The 19,854-nt window shown below is 44.5% G+C and overlaps 1 protein-coding gene across 3 annotated transcripts in view; it reads left to right on the top strand.

Moving 5' to 3' along the window:
• Positions 1-5,674: 5,674 nt before the first annotated feature.
• DIXDC1 (DIX domain containing 1) overlaps positions 5,675-19,854 on the top strand; it is a 39,027-nt gene continuing 24,847 nt past the window's right edge. For all 3 annotated transcript variants that reach the window (XR_015222881.1, XM_086627070.1, XM_086627069.1), the window contains exon 1: positions 5,675-5,851. Coding sequence is in view for 2 of the 3 variants with exons in the window: in XM_086627070.1 (XP_086483196.1) it covers positions 5,792-5,851 (60 nt within the window). In the remaining variant the exon portion in view is untranslated. The remainder of the gene's footprint in view (positions 5,852-19,854) is intronic.

Raw genomic sequence — 19,854 nt, 5'->3', positions numbered from 1 at the left:
TGTGCCCCCCCCTCCGCAGGGTCTCCTCAGCTCCCGGGACAGCCCTGCTCCTGGGGATCGCAGCCCATTCCCCGTACCCCAGTCCCCCACCCCAGCCTACCATTCCTCGTACCCTGGTCTCCCCTCGCCAGGCCTGCTTCTGGGCATCCCCGTGCTCCCATCCCCCGCGCCGACTCGCTTCCAGAGGCGCCTGGGGCCACGTCCGAGGCCTCGGCTCCTTGCCCCGCACCTCCTGGCATCCCTGCCCACTTGCCCTCAGCCTTGCTCTGCAGAGCGGGCCCCAAAATACCTCCGCCCTGAGCAGCTTCAGCAACCTGCCTTGGCTCTGCCTGGCACCCGTCCTTTGGTCCTGAGAGATGTACCCGGATGGCACAACCAAGATAATAGTGACCATCTGCCTAAGGGTCACACTTCTGCCCACCTTTAAATGATTCTTAAAAACAGTGATTCCCACAGTCATTCAGTCTTTCTCAAGGAATCTTAACATTATCCATTCTGTTAACTCTTCCAGACTCCTCCACTTTTCCTTTTGCCAGACTTAACTCCGGACTTCTAAAGGAAGACTAAGCAAAGAAAATACAGATTATCAGAAAATTCCTAAATCTAAATGTCGATATGTGGAATTGTTTTCTAAAATTATTTATGAATCTTTGTTGTCTGGGCTAAATGCACTGAATCAAGTAATAACCTGAGTATTTGACACTAGGGACGAGTACAGCTTCAGCTGGCATATCTGATTTCTGTTGAATTTGGATTCCTACTCCACAAATGGGAAGAGAGAATTAGATCCTATGTGCGGTGTAAGCCAATGTAATCAGGAATCTTTTTTACGTGTGTTTCAGGGGAATTCTGTCCACCATACATACTTTACATGTCGAAGAAAATACAAAAATGTGTAAATTTCCCTAATACTATAGCCCTTAAATATATTTTCTGCAAGCAATGGAAGAAGGTGGCAATTTTTCTCCTTTGTTTTAGTTATATTCAGACATTTCGTTGGTAAGTCTGTTCTCCCTGTGATAAATGAGTGAGTCCCAAACAGAACTCCAATTAAAGTTTACAATTTATTAGGCGAATAAAAGCAAGCGAACAGCGCTGGGTGCGCTGGGAGTCTCTGCTCTACCAAGACGCACACCGTATAGTTCCTATTTCTGGTTTATATTTCTTTTACTAATACATATTCTTAATTATTTCCGAGAAAAGGTGGTCTTATTACAATGAGCTCAGAGAAGTCATCTCCATAGTCTCCACCCCTAACCCCCCCCCCGAGTTGCGCGTGCACAGTGTCTCCTGGTTGTCGTGAGTAGGGGTCTCAGGGATGAAGGCTGTATGTCTTCCTCGTGATGACTTTTTCACCTCCCCAGAAAACTAGTGAAGTCATCATGACTGTGCTCTGCGAAGTCATCAGGACTATCCTTGTCCTCCATCTTGGCTCCTGCTTATCTTACACAAGGGTTATGCAACTTACAGATCTATGGCTTGAGCAAGCTAACTTAAAAGTGGTTAAGCAAGATTAGAGATTAAGCGCGTACAGGCCCCCAGGCCCCTCTTGTCTAACACCTTGCAATTGGCAGCAAAGCAAAAATGTTAGGTGGCTTTTGCAAGAAGCGAGAACTATATCCATACCATTCTGCTTCCTCTATGGCTATGGTTATACAAGAACAAACAGAATGGTTAAAGGTTACATATACAGAGAAGGTCATATTTCACTCTGCGGCCCTAACATTGTTTTATATTGACACGTATCAGGTGAACACATTTCACAACTGGGGCTCGTGGTTAGCAGCATCATGAGGCATTTCGCAGGTTTATGTTTTTGCATTTCACAGAGATCTTAAACTAAGACAATCACTTATCTTGAATAGGCACACCCTACTCCTTGCCACCTATTTGCACATCCATTGTCCCACATTGACATGAATCAAATGAATACTTTTTACATCCCTCCAAGAAAATTCTTTGTATTTAATACATTTGCTTCTCCTCCTCAGGCTTCAAGGGGGAAGGAGTACTGGTACATTTCCCTTGGCACTGAGCTGAGCTGTGGCATCCAGCATGGGAACTCTGGAGGACATGGTGCCTCTACACGCATCACAGCCTGCTGCATCCTCTGTGAGTTTCCAGGAGTCCTTTTTGTGTCTGATCTCTGTTTTGGATACTGGATGGAGTGGTTGGGAGGGGACACTCAGTGACACAAAGACATTAGCTGCATTAAGCAGCTCTTTTTGCTATTACTGCAGTCATGGCTTCACAAGCCTCACAGCCTTTGTTTTTGAATCAGCCTCTCTTGCTTTTATTTCCCCAATCAAAATTTTATTAGCGAGAACTGACCTCTTTCTCAAGAGCTGGTAAGTGAAACAATCAGAGAATGTTGATAAAGTGCCTTAAAATCCTTCGATGGAAGGCTTGAAGGAAGGCTTATGCGTTGATACTTGTGGTGTTGCTGTGACACGACTACAGTCTCATCACGACAGGAAATGGAGCAGTAACAAGGCTTTGTCATGCACCTTGCCCGGCATTCAGCAGGGCAAGTACAGGGGTTAGGGTTATGCTGAAACTCGCCAGGAGAGGGCAATGCCACCAACCAAACTGCCATGCTACATGTTTGTTTTGAAGGTCACTCACACTGGGAACAGTTGATGTGGAGATCCTTTTGTTATCATTGCCCCTTGCCCTTCATTTTGGAATCATCTTCGAGGAGAATTATGAAGCATTAGTTTTAGTGAGAGGCTGTTTTGTTTGCTTCTTGCAAAGGTAACATTCAAGGGCATCTATTATGATGTTATAAAACCAAAACAATAAATATGTTTCCTGCTACAAGAAGCTTGACATTTAAGAGTGAAACATGAAGATGGGAGAACTAGCATTTAATTTTTTAAAAGATATTTTCAGCACACACATACAGCCAAGATGCATCTATGTTACCACAATAAACAGAAGGATGGTTCAGCATGCTCTGCTTCTCAGTCTAGCCATCTGAAATGGCCTAGTTTCTAGTCTCTGACATTCATATCGTCAAAGCGAGGCAGTTCTGTTTCAAAGATGAGAAACTCCATGCAGAAGCAATTCTTTGATGACAAAAGGAAAACATACCACGAGCAGGCCTGTACCTGAACCTGGCACGTACAATGAGAACACTTTGTCTTTTGCTGTGTTGGTGTTCTACTAGGTAGATGCTCTGTAACAGGGATATGGGACTGAAAGTGACCACCTGAATTCCAGACTTCAGTCCCAGCTTTTCTTGGATGATCCAAAAAGGCAGGCAGAGTAGGGCTTCTGGCTTGAATAGTCTCTCCAATCCAAAACAACTTCTTTACAGTTACCCCAATATGTTTGGCTGAGATAGTATTTCTGCATTTCTCAGGGATGGGACTACTGTACTATGGGTGCTACGTCAGGCTGTAGGTCCTCTGCTTTGTGCCAGAAGTAGGGGTATATGGAGCAGGAGTGAGAGAAATGCTTCTCTGTACTAATAACTGTGGGGTTTTTTTTTATCATTTGCTGTATTTGGTTGGCCTAGGAGAAACTGCCCTTCTCTAGACCACGTTTGACTATTTTATCTGTTATACATATATAGATCCATTACTGTGTTTCTGAAAGGAAGTCCAGGACTCTTTGTGTGGTTTATATGCACAGCCAGCTGCTCAATCCATGTGGCTGACAGCCCCCTCACCATCACGCTGTGCAATGTGTCCTGCTATGCAATGGCATGGAGAGCACACTGCGATTGAAAGATGTTATGTACCTCATGTGACCGCCAAACTGTAATTGGGGGTGGTGCTACAGAGAGCTTGTACAGGGACATTTAAATCTTGTTTGTGCTTTGCAGTTCTATGCTATTTGAACATATTATTTCTTTATTATTATTTTTATTTATTTTTTTAATCCTGTAAATTTGGGATATGTCTCCAGCATTAGGTCTGTGGCTACAGACTACCTGCCTTTGGCTTCTCTGTTCCTCAAAGGACAAAGGTAAATATCTAGAGCTTGTAGGAGGATAAAATATTTAATCTATCAAATTCATAAAGCAAATTATACAAACAATCAGAGAACATCTAAAAGCCGTCTGCAACCTCTCTGTGCATTCAGAGTGCATTGGATTTTACTTCAGTAAATCTGGAGTTAATTTTTTTTGTTCCAGAAATTGAAGTGGTATAGAGAAGTGTTGACCTCAGCATCCTTACCTGTTGATATCAGAAGGAAGTCTTCTATGAATGTATGTTTACTATGTAGCACTGAAAAACAGATAATAAATATAACTTTTTCTTTGAGATTATTAGTCAAGAATAGCATTATAAAGTCCACAGAAAAGGCTGAGAGTGTGTTTTGTGGTTGTTGGTTTTTGGTTTCTTTTAAAATGAGGTCACATTCTGTCTGATGGGGAAACCGCTTATTAAGTTTTTCTATGAAAGTTTATTGAAATTGCAAAGCATAAGCTATTTGATTGCATCACAGAAAATGGAAATATATATTTATTGCTCTCTATTTAATGGCATTTTGAGTCTCAAAAGTAAACTGGATCAAGGTACTAACCCCTAGCATTGCCAGCTTCTTTTGCTTAACTGATATGATATTACAATCAATGAAAACAAAAAAATCTCAGTTCCCACTGAATTACGAGAAGCAGGGAAGGCAAACATGAATAAATAATTTAAAACTTATGTCATGGAGGCATGGGAGCTGACTCCTTTTTGAATGACTTGGATTGGTTACAGAGGGGAAATTACCTGTTGCTTGTCTTTCTGTATTTAAGCTGCATGTCCATATGTGACAGGGTATGATAAAATTATGCAATTGCTTTTTCCTCCAGATGCTTCAATACTTAGCCAGAAAAACATGTTTGTTTTTAAATGTGTCTCTCACTTAGAAATGCTTGGCCAGATGCTTTGAAATCTGAAGGCACAGCCCGATATCACTGGGAAGTACTTGCAGTGTTGATCTGTGGACTGGCAGCTAGAGCCTCTGGCAGAAAGTGTCTTCATCCATTCTGAGAGATTTTTTTTTTTTTTTTTCCCCTGGATGTTTCCTGTAAGGTGAGATGAAGTTTGAGAGATTGCCTGGAGATATGTGACACTAGTTTATGGCATAAATGCAGTTCATTGGAACATTTGCTGGGGATTAATTCTAGTGTGAAAGTTTTCTATCTTTTTTCATCTTTCAACTTCATTGCCAGGGCAGCTAGAGCAGGGCTGAGTACTGTGCAAATGTCACTAACTGTGTTGTGGCCTGGTTTGCAGCTTCCTGTCTCTACCAGCTTGCCGACGATGCTGCTGTTTCTTCAGGGCTGCAGAACAATTGCTGAGAGTTAAAGCTGGCAGCTCTTACAATCCTTCCTTTTGCTTGTCTAGCTAAGCAAGGCATCCGCTATTTGCCATTCTTGGACTCTCTCCCTGCCCCCACACTACACAGGGCTTGCTGTGTTTGGTGGGTTTGAAAATCTCTTTTACGCAGCAGGTTGTGTGTGAGTATGACTGCTGGAAATCGGTTTCAGATGTTTCCCCAACTCAGTGCTGGGCCTGCGTCTTGTAAGCTGAAGCGTTTCTATAGGAACCGTGTGACATCTCTCCCGCTGCTCCCCCAGCAACTCCCTCTCGAGCATGCCCAGTGCAAGCCTTGACTTTGGCTCAACTATCTGTGTGCAGTAACGGGCTGCACATATGGGACTATGAATGCGGTTCCTGATGAGCTCCAACTCTTTGTCTTTGGGAGGAGGAGGAAGAGGTCGTGCCCAGAGCTGGAGGATCTGCCCAGTGTCCTCTGAGACCCTCGCCCATCGGTGGGCTCGTGGAGAATGCTTGCTTGTTTGGCCAGGGGGAATTTACTGGATATTCTTCAGGAGGGCTTCACAGAGGTAAATGCATGTCCCAAGTCTCACACAGACCCTTCCGGGGCCAGGCAGCATGCTTTTCTGCACCATCTCTCAGGAATTGTTATGTGTTCCAGTGCTTTGAGTGCTTTGAGGAACAGAGGAGAAAAATGAGCAAGATTTCAGGGGCGGAGAGCTGCTTACTAACAGAAGGGCATACTGGGCAGCTCAGCCTGGAGTCTGCAAATCAGCGATAGGTTTTTGAAGAGTTTGTGGCAGTTTTACAGCTGGTGTTTTTAGCTCAGAGTTTTTACTCTTTTTGCAACGCTTTACTGTTGTACCAGTAAATAATACAAAATGCAGATAGGTTATGTAGCAGTTTATTTTATAGAATTGACTCCTCTCCCTAGTATATGAAATCTATGTCTGAAGGCTGTTGGAAAGCCTGTAAGTCTGCTTTGTGGACACATGTTTCTTGGGAGAGGCTGACAAAGAGCAGGCTGGCTGGTTTTTTTCCCCATCTTGTTCTGTAGGTTGGACCTCTAGGGGACTGAAATTCATCTTGGTCAGGAATATACAATTTTAAAAGTGTTCTTTATTTGCTTAGGGAGACTAATAAATCATAAAATAAGGAATGAGAAATACCAAGAAATTCCAAAGATGGGAATCCTGTAACTGCATGGGAAGTGCAGATTGCTGTCGGCTTCCCTCTTCAGGGTGCACAAAAAATTAGTTCTGTTAGACTCTTTATGGACCCAGTACAAAATGCCAGAGCAGCCACTGCCTGGCTGTACATCGTGCAGATTACACTGGAGCATGATTTCCTGTCTGTAAGCTGAAAACGAAGGAAAACTGTGGGGCTTGTGCTGAAACCAAACAGTGGCTGCAATTTGCTTTCTAACCTGGTAGTAGAGTTGGTGTGCTTTTTATGTGTTTTATTCTTTCTTAAAGCGCATAGCTTATTTTTGTTTGTGTTTAGTGGTTCCTCATCCTTGCAAAGCTCAGCCCCCACCTGACTGTTCTGCTTCTATACTCCATTCCTCACAGAAAAATAACATCCCCTCTGGGCTTACTAGCACCAGTGATCATGAGGAAAACAAACTGGGTATGAAATTTGAGCCTCACAGCTTCATGCCAGCCACAGGTATCCTTTGATGGCTCTTTCCAAATCTGTGCTTTAACATACACAAGTAAGTTGCTAGCAAGCTCCTAGCTGTATGTGCAGAGCTCAGGTGCAACCCTACACATGCATGGGACCCACAGGCTGGGTATAGTTCCAGTTTCTCTAGGGGTGTTATTGACTGTGTGTCTCTGTCTTGCACCTTTAGTCAATAATCCATGCCTGCAAAATTACTGAACACAGCCAAGATGCTACAGGCAAGTTTCTTTTGTTCCTTTGCATTCTTTTCTCTCTCTGTCCATCCTGCTGGCTGAGAGCCACCCCACCAGCCTCATTATCTCATGAGTGGGGCTGGAGAATGCAGCATAGTTGTCCCTTCTGCAGCTAATGCCTGTTCTGCTTCACCGATCATCTGTTAGATTGATGCTTTCTCCGTGATGAACATAATAACAGATTGCTAAAGGGGCCCTGTAATTTGCAAGTTCAGGCCAGTGTATTTCCCTTCCCTTTCAGAGTCCCTGGCCAAAATATGTTGTGGACAGTGTCACCTGCAGACATCTAAAGCAGGATGACTTTTATTTAATGTTGAAATGCAGCAGACTCCCCTGGGGACATCATGCAGCTCCTGTCCCTCTCTCATTAATAGACTACCCTGCTTTGAAGGTGTTTCCGTGCTATTTATTGAGACTTATCCTGCTCTGAGGCAGTTAAATAATTCAATCCCACAACTGGATGGTGGCACGGGACTGTATGGCTGCTAAAAGCAGTAGTTTATAATGCAAGGAAACCATAGATGGCAGGCTCTCCTCTGTGGTGACTCTGTCCATGTGGCCTCAGTTTGTTCTCTCTCCTTTGGAAATGCAGTTTATTTGAGATATGTGCTCACACTTCTGTCGGTTCTTCAAAAGATGGGGTACTCAGAAAATGTTAGAAATAGGCCTGACAGCTCCAAGATATTAATGTGTCTGTATTCTAACAATAAGATACCATCTCTTTTTCAAGTTGCAAGATTATTTCCTCTGGCAATCTTAATTATTTAATTGCATGTGTGCTATCAGTCATTTGAAATAGCTATTTTTTCTCTCTGAGATTATGTTGAACAACAGGCCTGGGATTGGCTCCTCTCCAGAGAGTGAAATGGCAGTGAATTTTTAAGAGCCTAAGCAGAGGCCGTTTTGAAATTAGGGCCTCCCAACAGCAGCAAAGTGAAATCCAAAATTACCACATAAGGGTCTGTCTACATGCGGAAACAGCTAGACATTTTGCTATGTGAGAGCTAACGCCCAGTGGTGTGCATGCAGGAAGTGGTACAGTACAGGTGGGGCTCTGTGTTCTCTCCCTAGTAGGCTGCTCATTGCCTGCCCCCTCACCAAGTGCTTCATGTAGTGTTTTCCCTCGAGAAGTGGGTTCTGCCTCTGAGTGGCATCTGCAGCAGGTATTTCCTGGATTTCCTACCCACACGGTCTCTCTCCCCCACTCTGCAAGGTTTGCTGTATCTGTTGGTGGACTTGAGGTGATTAAATGGCATCCTATCTGTGAAATCTGAATCCTTGCTGTGGGAATGACCTGGGTTTGATTTTGATTTGCTTTTCTGGTTGAAGTAGTTTTTTGGCAATGTAGACATGCTACTGTCTTGTTCTGGCATCCGTTCTGTTCCCCTTGGTGTAACGTGCATGATCTGTGATAAAAACGTCTCTGCTACTGTGATCTTAGCAGAAGAAAATTGCACTCACCCTCTCCTTGCGATGAGTGCTATTTATAGCTAATAGGATTCACTATGAAGAGAGCTGGTTTGACTCCTGTCTCCCTCGTCCAGTTCAGTCCATTAAGACCAGCCCATAACTAAACACTCTCTGTAGTACCGCATCCCTCAGAGCCTGGGTTGCACTAAGTACATGAAGCTCTTTAGAGATGCTGCAGTTTTCCGCATAGTAGGGCCAAGTCTCGTTTCACATCAGCTTTGTTTTGGTGTGAAACCACTAGTACTTTACATCTGTTCTACACTGTTAAAGCCAGGGGATGGTCAGGCACACTTGTTTAAGAGAACAGCTGGGATCTGAAAAACCACGTGAAGCTCACCAGGTTGCCTGTCTGGTCTGCAAGAAACTGGGCAGCTGCTGCATTGTAATTCTGCTAAGCCTCAGGTACAGACATCAGAAAACACAGCTGGGGCTTCCCACACCTGGATTTACATGGAGATGTACTTTAGCAGACAATTGCTTGCTCTAGCAGGAATTCTTGTCAATTTTTCCCAAAGCCCTTGTGCCTGGCCAGCAATAGGACTATCAGCAAGGGAAGGATGTATGTGCTGTTATATGGGATTAGGGGTTGAGCAGTTAGAATTCAATCCCTGCCTGAGGTTCACTGTATATCTAAGCCAAGCTATTACTTGGTTGCATAGCAGTAGCTGTCCTTTGACAGCGTGTATTACAGCAAGTCATTGGCAGAGGAGGAAGAGAGTCTGTGTCCTAAATGAACCTTTAGTGCCCTTCATCCTAAACCAGGCAACCTCACTGGGTGTCCCTTCCCCTCTTCTTCATATGAAAGGTTCTTGCTTGCAAAATGCACTGTTCAGTCATATTATGGGCTCAGTCTCTTCAAAAAGCTTCTTTCCCTGTCTGAACTGGGATAGGGACTGCATTCTGCTAAATAAAGAATTGTGCTCCTTTTCTTTCCTGAAGCATCAGGGAATGATGAATCCTTTTCTTTCCTGAAGCATCAGGGAATGCTTCTTTTCCTGAAGAAAAGGCGGGTGATTGTTTTAGGAGACTCCCTTTTGAGGGGTGTGGAGGGCCAGATTTGTAGACCTGACCCTTTACATAGGGAGGTCTGCTCCCTTCCTGGGGCAACAATTAGGGATGTGATAAAAAAACTCCCATCTATAGTCAGGCCCACCGATTACTACCTTCTTCTTATTTTCCAAGTTGGTATGGATGACATTAGGAAAAGAAACATCCGGACTATTAAGAAAGATCTCAGGGTTTTGGGAAGAATGTTGAAGGGATCGGGGGCCCAAGTAATATTCTCTTCTATCATACCGACTCTGGGACATGACACGGGATGGAAAACAAAGATCGAGGATTTAAATAATTGGCTGCAAAAGTGGTGTGAGGAAAACAACCTAGGCTTCTTTAACCACGGGCTGACCTTAATGCCAGATCTTCTATCTAGGGATGGGGCGGGTTTGTCTCCACGGGGTAAAAGGCTGCTCACTACAGAACTAGCTGGGATCATCAACAGGGCTTTAAACTAGATGTGAAGGGGGTGGGGGGTATTGTCAGACTTAGAGGATTAACAGCCGAGGACGGCCCTCCATTGTCTGATGAAAGGAGTGTAGGCAGGTGCCTTCTGCCTGCTGCCTCAGTGATAGTAGGGGGTGATATGTGTAGTCAGGAGCAACACACAAGTTGCCTAGAGGTAAAAGAGATTCCCAAAAATAACAGCTCAGGTAATAAAACTTCCCCCCCTAGGGGTGCAGTGGGGTCGAAAGCCCAACTTACGTGCTTCTATATGAACGCATGCAGTATGGGCAATAAACAAGAGGAACTGGAAGCTCTTGTTATCCGGGGAAACTATGACATAGTTGCCATCACTGAAACATGGTGGGATGACTCATATAACTGGAGTGCTACCATGGATGGCTACAAGCTCTTCAGAAGGGATAGGAGAGGTAGAAGGGATGGTGGGGTTGCCCTGTATGTAAGGGAAGGTCTAAACTGTTTAGAGTTAAATGTTGGGGATGACTTGGTAGAATGTCTGTGGGTGAAAATCAAAGGGGGGCCTATGAAGGCGGATATTGTAGTGGGAATCTGCTACAGGCCACCCTATCAGGACAGTGAGACTGATGAGCTATTCTTTAAACAACTGGGGGAAGTCTCGCGCTCACTAGCCCTTGTCCTTATGGGTGACTTTAACCTACCTGATGTCTGTTGGAAGTATAACATGGCAGTCAGGAAACAGTCTAGGCGGTTCCTGCAGAGTGTGGAGGACAACTTCCTATCACAACTGGTCAGTGAACCGACTAGAGAAGGTGCTCCCCTAGACCTGCTGTTTGTGAACAGAGAAGGTCTTGTGGGAGATGTGAAGGTTGGAGGACGCCTGGGGCATAGTGACCACGAGATAATAGAATTCTCAATTCTAGGGGAAGTTAGGAGGGGGAACACTAAAACGGCCAAGCTGGACTTTGGGAGAGCTGACTTTGGGCTGTTTAGAAGTCTGGTTAACAAAGTCCAATGGGAGACAGCTCTCAAGGGTAAGGGGGCGCAGGAGGGATGGTTACTATTCAAAAAGGAAATTCTGGAGGCACAGGAGCGAGCTGTCCCTGTGTGCCGGAAGTCGAGCCGCCGGGGTAGAAAACCAGCTTGGATGACAAAGGAGATTTGGGAACATCTCAAAAGAAAAAGGGATGTCTATAAGTCTTGGAAGAATGGGCAGGCATCCAGGAATCAATACAGGGAGGAAGTTATGACATGTAGGGAGATAATCAGGGGGGCAAAAGCCCAATTGGAACTTAGACTAGCCTGCTCCATAAGGGACAACAAAAAGTCTTTCTATAAATATATTAATAGCAAAAGGAGGGCTAAAGATCACCTCCAGCCCCTACTGGACTCAGGGGGTACGTTAGTCACTAGGGATGAGGACAAGGCTGAGGTCCTTAATGCCTTCTTTGCCTCAGTCTTTAATAATAAGGTCAGCAGTTCCCAGGTGAGCTGGCCTTCGGTGTCTGAGTGCAGGGAGGGAGAGCAAATCGAAGCTCCTGTGATCCAAGAGGAATGGGTCAAGGATCTGCTCCTTTGGCTGGATGCCCACAAGTCTATGGGGCCTGATGGTATCCACCCGAGAGTCCTGAGAGAGCTGGCGGATGTCATTGCCAAACCCCTGTCCATTATCTTTGGACAGTCTTGGCTCACTGGGGAAGTTCCGCTGGACTGGAGGCTGGCGGATGTTACCCCCATTTACAAAAAAGGGCGGAAGGAGGATCCGGGGAACTACAGGCCTGTCAGTTTGACCTCGGTGACGGGCAAAGTCATGGAACAGGTGATCTTGAGTGCTATTAATGAGCACATACAGGTTAACCGGGTGATCAGGCCCAGTCAACATGGGTTTATGAAAGGCAGGTCTTGCCAATCAAACCTGATCACCTTCTATGACAGGGTGACCCGCCTGGTTGACGAGGGAAGGGCTGTGGATGTAGTTTTCCTAGACCTCAGTAAAGCCTTTGATACAGTTTCTCATAGTGTTCTGGTTGAGAAACTGGTAACTGCTGGCCTGGATAGGCACACCCTCCTTTGGGTTAAAAACTGGCTGGATGGCCGAGCCCAAAGAGTGGTGGTAAATGGGGCTAAATCCGGCTGGAGGCCGGTCACCAGTGGGGTTCCCCAGGGCTCAGTGCTGGGTCCAGTTCTGTTTAACATCTTTATCAATGACCTGGATGAGGGGATTGAATGTACCCTCAGTAAATTTGCGGACGACACCAAGCTGGGAGGCTGTGTCGATCTGCTCGAGGGTAGGGAGGCCCTTCAGAGGGATTTGAACAGACTGGATCGTTGGGCTGAGGCCAATGGCATGAGCTTTAATAAGGCCAAGTGCAGAGTCCTTCACTTGGGGTATAAAAACCCCAAGCATCGCTATAGGCTTGAGGAAGAGTGGCTGGAAAGCTGCCTGGCGGAGAAGGACCTGGGGGTCTTGGTTGACTACCGGCTTGATATGAGCCAGCAGTGTGCCCAGGTGGCCAAAAAGGCCAATGGGATACTGGCGTGTATCAAGAATAGTGTAACCAGCAGGAGCAGGGAAGTGATCCTGCCCCTGTACTCGGCACTGGTGAGGCCGCACCTGGAATACTGTGTCCAGTTTTGGGCCCCTCGCCTTAAGAGAGATATTGAGCTCCTGGAGCGAGTCCAAAGAAGGGCGACTAAACTGGTCAAGGGGCTGGAAAATAAAACTTATGAGGAGCGGCTGAGGGAGTTGGGGCTGTTTAGCCTGGAGAAGAGGAGGCTGAGGGGAGACCTGATTACGGCCTATAAATACTTGAGAAAAGATGGTGGGGAGGTGGGGGAAGGGCTCTTTACATTAGTGATGGGTGATAGAACAAGAGGAAATGGGCATAAGCTTAGTCAGGGGAGATTCAGGTTGGATGTTAGGAAGTATTTCTTCTCTGAAAGGGTTGTCAGCCACTGGAATAGGCTGCCCAGGGAGGTGGTTGAGTCCCCATCCCTGGATGTGTTTAAGAATAGGGTGGATGATCTACTTGAGGATATGGTTTAATGGGAATTAGGGATGGTTGGACTCGATGATCTCTAAGGTCTTTTCCAACCTAGAAATCTATGAATCTATGAATCTATGTCTCAGTGCAACTTGTTTTGACAGACCTTACACTTTGTTTGGGTGTATCAACCATTTGATAATTCAGGGTGAATTGTGCTCCAAAGTACTGGCAGTTTACAGTAAAAAGATATCTTGTAGCTCAGCTTTTTGCCTGTATGCTTGCATAAAAACACAGCAAATCAGTGAAAAATCCTTGTCCAAACATGTTAAGGTGTTGGAAATGTCCATGTTTTCACTCAGATATGGGTGAAGGGTTAAGGAGCTCCTGGTCTTTTGCACTTCGCACACTATTTCTGTCTCCTGGTGTGCACCAGATTGCACGGGTACCTCCTTTTCCAAATCATGTTGCTGTATTGAGGCGTCTTCTGTGCTTAAGACTGGCTGTTTATAGAAGATTTGGGAAATACGTATCAGATGAAAAGTTATTTTGAATGAAATTACACCTCCTGCTTTAAAGTAAGAGTTTTATGAAGGAGGAGTCCTGAGGTCATATGGTCAGTCTGGCATCACTCTGGTTGTAATTGAGTGGTTTTCATTGTTGGATGCATCAGGAGCTATCTCAATACAGTAAAAAGCCTGAATCACATTTAAGGAGCAATTTTAAGGAAAAAAAAATCTTCTGCTGGCTTTGAGAGCAGAGAGAAAAATTTCTTTGCTTGTGAGTTTTTATTTTCTGCTTCTACAAAGGCGTTCTCGAACAAAACAAACAAAAAATCAAACTGGAGGAACACTGGATGGAAAATTACAGTTCCCATATAATTAAGGTAGTGTCAGAAAGCTTAGAAATCATACAAAGCCTTAAACATTACACCCTGATGCATTTAGGCTCGCCTTTGAGCTTTGCTGTTGCAGGCATTTGGTTCAGTGCCCTGAACAGACAGGATACTAAAAGCCTTTCATACTGGAACCAACCATGTAACATTAGGGCTATTATTACTGACTTTGTTAGACAGAGATCTTGGGCAGTGTCCGTAGGGTACAAAGGAAAAGCAGAGTAAAGATTGTGAGAAACATTATTCTTGCAGGCTGATTCCCGAAATCCAACAATAAGGATAGATTCAAATTATAGAATCATAGAATCATAGAATGGTTTGGGTTGGAAGGGACCTCAAAGATCACCTAGTTCCAGCCCCCTTGCCATGGGCAGGGAAACCCTCTACTACACCAGGTTGCTCAAAGCCTCATCCAGCCTGGCCTTGAACACTTCCAGGGATGGGGCATCCACAATTTCTATGAGCAACCTGTTCCAGTGCCTCACCATTCTCAGAGGGAAGAATTTCTTCCTTGTATCTAATCTAAATCTGCCCTCTTTCAGTTTAAAGCCATTGCCCCTTGTCCTATCTCTACACGCCCTTGCAAAAAGTCCATCTCCAGCTTTCTTGTAGACCCCCTTTAGGTACTGGAAGGCTGCAAGGTCTCTGCAGAGCCTTCTCTTCTTCAGGCTGAACAGCCCCAACTCTCTCAGCCTGTCTTCATAGCAGAGGTGTTCCAGCGCTTGGATCATCTTCGTGGCCCTGCTCTGGACCCACTCCAACAGCTCCATGTCTTTCTTGTGTTAGGGGCCCCAGAGCTGAACACAGCACTGCAGGTGAGGTCTCACGAGAGCTGAGTAGAGGGGCAGAATCACCTCTCTCGACCTGCTGCCCATGCTGCTTTGGATGCAGCCCAGGACACGGTTGGCTTTCTGGGCTGCTAGCGCATGTTGCCAGCTCATGTTGAGGTTCTCATCAACCAACACCCCCAAGTCCTTTTCCTCAGGGCTGCTCTCAATCCATTCTCCACCCAGCCTGTATTTATGCTTGGGATTGCCCACGTGCAGGACCTTGCGCTTGGCCTTGTTGAACTTCTTGAGGTTTGTACAGGCCCACCTCTCAAGCCTGTGAAAGTCCTTCTGGATGGCATCCCTTTCCTCCAGCATGTTGACCACACCACAAATTCATCAAATTAACGCAGAAAAGTAATCTTTTTGTAGAAGCAGAGAGTGTCATGGGAGTCTACTGTACCATGACAGCAAGTAGGTCAGGCCCTCTGAAGGCATCTGGCTGCTGAAGAATGATTTTGTCCAAGAACAAAGATTTGGCCAACTTCAAAATATGTAATACCCTAATCTCAAGAGGAGGTGAAAATTAACCTTATGTAGTGTAATGTAGATGGCACTGATAATAAAGGACAGAGTAGCATATCAAGGCATTGCGATCTACCTATATTTACTGTCTGGCCGACTGGACTGATGGTTGAGAGAGGAGAAACATGAGCCCTAAGGAGCAGGTGGTGAATTGCACTGGTTAAATGAGAATAGCACGGACATCTACAACTGGCAGGAGATTTGCAATAGAGCTGCTGCTTTTCTTCCACCTGTGGAAAATATTAGATAATTGCACTTAATTGTAATTATCAGTAAGGGATTACAGCTGCTGAGAAAAATGTGCTGACCCTGGAAGGGCATTTTCCTTCTGCGTATTACTGCCTGTCAATTGAAAGCACAAAGGTATGCTCCTGACCTCTGCAATTGTTTTCCTGTAGCCAGTAGGTCTGAGGCACTTCTTCAGAGTATGTGCTGAACAAGTGATCCAAAGCAAATTCTGCTCTGAGATGTGTGATGCTTACTGAAGTGCTAACCTGTAATTTGCCAGCAGAAGTGCCTGCAAGTTAGGAAATTCCTTACAACTGCAGGTGGCCCTTGCTTTAAAAATCTCCTGCCCTGTGAAATCTCTTAAGGCTTCCAGAGTGACTTGGATATAAACACCCTACAATGATCTGCCTAGGAGCTGAAGCAATCTGAGTTCCCATTTCCTTCAAGTAAGGGAGCTACTCTTCCCATTGCAAGGTACAGGTAAACCTAGCCTTATTTTGGAACACAAAGCTGTGTTAACATAAATAGGATTAAGCTTAACTCCACTGTAATCCTAATAATGTGCTCTACATGTGTGCTCTGCTCTAGTAAATCTTAGACTGGGCTGATACGTTTTTCTTTGGAAAATTCTGGTTTTTTGAAAGAAACACTGTGTAGGAGTAGAGCAATGTGAGCCCTATGAAGTCTAAGATTTGGCTGAACAGAAGCTCAAACCAAAATGCAGGGAGAAGCAGAAAACCCTTGAGTGGTCAGTGGTTGAAGGAAGAATTATTCCACTAATTATTCAATTATTATGAAGGAAGAGGACGAGCTAGATAGAACAACAGCTGTTCCATCTCTCATTGCTCTTGGATATACCTGTCAGCCATACCAGGTTATAAACCAGCAAGGGTAAGCTCTAGGGATTTGTTCAATCCTGTGAAGTTTGGAGGTTCTGTGGGAAGCTGTAGTAGCACACTTACAGCATCACAGAAATTGGTGTAATAGGTCCTGTGCAGGATCTTTCCCCTCAACTAGAAAGACAAAAGTTAAGTGAGAGGCATGCTAAGAATTCAAGCTGATGTCAGAGCAGGGGACCCAAGCAGGTTTGGGGGACTACTGGGTCCAGCCTCTCAGGCACAAAGGCTGACTGCATGCTTTACTCAGTCTGGGTTGCATTCTGCTGTTTGCTCTGCCTCTGGAGTTAGTGCCTCTCTTTGCTAATTATTTAGAAGGCACGAAATGTAATGTCTTACTCTATTGTCAGGAAGTAGTGTTAAAGCACAGAGGGGACAGCCTTGGAAAAGGAAAGGAGGAGTACTTTTTATGTTTGGGATGTGTCATCCACCTCCTTGTTTGTTCCCAACCTCTTTTTCTCTACTCCTTGGTGTCTTATTGACTGAGAGAAGATGGGACCTATGTGAGACTGGATGGGGCACATGTATCATTTGAGCTGGGATGCTTGCAGCCAGAAATGATGATGGAGCATGTGTTTTCGGTGTGATATTTCTGTGGACAAGCGATAAGCACAGTCTAGGGAGTATTTTTGTGGGTTGGAATAGGCTGTGTGCGGAGCTGCTGTTCTCATGGCAGAATACATCCTAGCAAATCTTCGTTTTCTCTGTGCTGGAAGATGATACGTGGAGTACTTTCCAGAATAGATTCCATGAATTATGTCTGTCCAAGTAGCAGATTGTATTGCCATGGTAGTACTTAGGACTGTTCTGTTGTGAACTGAGATAACTGTCTTGAGTTTTTAAACAAATGGAATTCTGAGGGAGTGAAACAAGTCTTTTACTTTGTTTGTGGGTCTGATTCATTAAACTGAATCTGGATCCCACTGTGGCTGTGGATCAAGGCCTTGTGCTTGTGCTGGAAGTGTAGGGCTTTAAGGTAAGGCCCACAATGTCCTTGTTATTGCCCAGTTCATGCCAGTTGATGGGGAAGCCACAGAGAGTGGTGAAGCAAAATATTTTTGACTCACTAGCTTAAAAATTGCTATTTGGATTTCTGCTGAGCAGCTTGGGGGCTTTGTCCCTTCATGCATTTAATTCTGTTTTGCCATTTTTAGGTCACTAAACTTTTATATCTGTTATTTTCGTGGTAAGTTCAGTCACCTGCTCACCTCAGCTGCAAGAAGTGACAGCTTACTCCTTGGGTTTTTAGCTTTGCAGCAATCCAAGTCTCTTGCTAAAGTCATTAGATCTTTTAGATTTTGGATAGAAAATCAGGAAATGCTGATGAGTGAAACCGTCTGAACTTCTGCAGGAAAATCTTATGCTTTAGTCGAGGGGGTTGGGGGTGGGGGGTGGGGGAGCAAAACTACCAAAAGAAAGAACAAAGTAAGCCTGTTAATGAAATCTAAGTCTGCAATGTTACAGTAGCTACTGGTATGAAATTACCTTGTAATGGTGACATACATATGCCATTGCCTCAAAATCCTCTTTTTAATAATCATTGAAACGTAAATGCACTGGGATTTAGGAGAGACTTTTTTTTTTCCTAATAATAACAATGTCAACCTTCTGATGCTTTTAAGAGATAGAGACTAAAAGTTTGCCAAAAATGTGTTCTTATGAATGCATGAAGAATGTTCAGAGAAAAGAAAGAGAAAACAAACTGCTTAGTGAAAGGGTCTTTTCCTTTGAGTCAAAACAGAAGTGTCTGAATGGAAGAACCATATAGAATCCTATAAAAATCACAGTTTTTCTGTAGATTGGAAGGGGCTCTGCCCTTGTGGAATTAGTACAGTATAACAGTCTAGAACTTTGTAAAATAATTTGAAAAATGACAACAAGGTAATAAACACAACTGTGATAAGATTATTTCCCTAAATTACATAGACATCAGACGTAGGTTTTGTGCTGCAACCCTATTCGGTACATCTTTACTTATGAGTCTAGATATTTCTATAATGATGCCGTATTACTATAAACAAACCTACCTCTTTTTCTCTGGTACTTGTTTGAATAAATTAAAGCTTTATTGAATCTCTGTAATAGGAGGTTTGTGGTTTCTCTGGTTCTGATGTCAGACTGTTATGAGACTGAACCTCAGTGCCCACATGATCTGTTAAAATACAATTGCAAGGGGTGGGAATGCTTTTTGCAAGTGGCAAGACTTACCACTGCCATTCTGAAAATCAGCACAAGGTCATCAAGGAGAAAGAGAGAAAGTCAAGGCTTGTTGATTCTCCACAGTGCCCAGTTGCATTAAGTACAAAATAAAGACCTCTAAAATTGGGCAGGCAAAACTGACATGCATCGTTGCTGTTGCAGCCAAAGAAATAGCATACAGATCCAATCCACGTGATGGGCCAAGTCTGCTTCAGCAAGCATGCATCAGATCTGCCACTTCTGCTTCCTTTTTTGCAAAAGCTATCAGGCAGTCCCTCAAGCTCATCTCTGTTCTGTTCTCCAGCTCTCTGCTGAGTGAGTGGAACTGAATGAATACAGGTCCAGTCACCTTTCTGAACCATCAGACCAAACCATGGTGTGATTAAAGTTGGATTTCCTATGTCAGGATAATTAAGAGTGAAGCTGTGATCAGATTGTGATTTTGATGGGCTGTAAAAGCATAAACTCTGGCAATGCTGAGATAATATGCAATGGAGACTTAAAACCTGCTGCATTGGCAGAATAATGGGAAGCTTAGTGAAAATGGAGGTAATCCCTTAAATCGATCAGTTTGTTTACCCTCCATGTAGCACACCAGCCCTGCCCAAAGGGATTTCAGTGTTACCGGTGCTCCTACTAGCCTTAGAAGGACTCCTGAGAGGGGGATGGAAAGGGAAAGGTCATGTGAATCTGCTCTTTGCCTTTTAGTCCCTTATGCCAGATGGGTCCTCACACTGACCAGAAGCTTATTCCCCTGATCTTAACATCCACAGATATGTGAAGCAGCATCCAGTATGACCTGCTGGAAAGGCAGTGCTCCTAGCTCTCAGGTCGTGCAGGTGTTAAGTGCTGGGCAAGCCAGCTTCCACATGTACAGAAATAGAAATTGGGCCATTAGAAATGCTGATGCAGCTCCAAGGAAGCAGAGGAAGAGGGCTGTACAACAGGGTGTCTTTTCCCTGTTGCAGGAACCGTTAAAAATAAGCCATGCTGGGAGCGTTAAGGAGAAAAGCTGTTGTCCCTTCCAGGAAATCTGGGTTGTTTCTTTTGGTAGATGACATAGTTTAATGGGAAATAATGCAGAAGCAAGAAACCCTATGTTGTGGGTTTTCTACTTTCTTGATATGTGGAAGAAAATAGTGTGGATGGGACACTA

This window comes from Tauraco erythrolophus, chromosome 26 (genome assembly GCF_009769465.1).
Source record: "Tauraco erythrolophus isolate bTauEry1 chromosome 26, bTauEry1.pri, whole genome shotgun sequence".
NCBI lineage: Eukaryota > Metazoa > Chordata > Aves > Musophagiformes > Musophagidae > Tauraco > Tauraco erythrolophus.
This window is presented reverse-complemented; position numbering and strand designations above follow the sequence as displayed.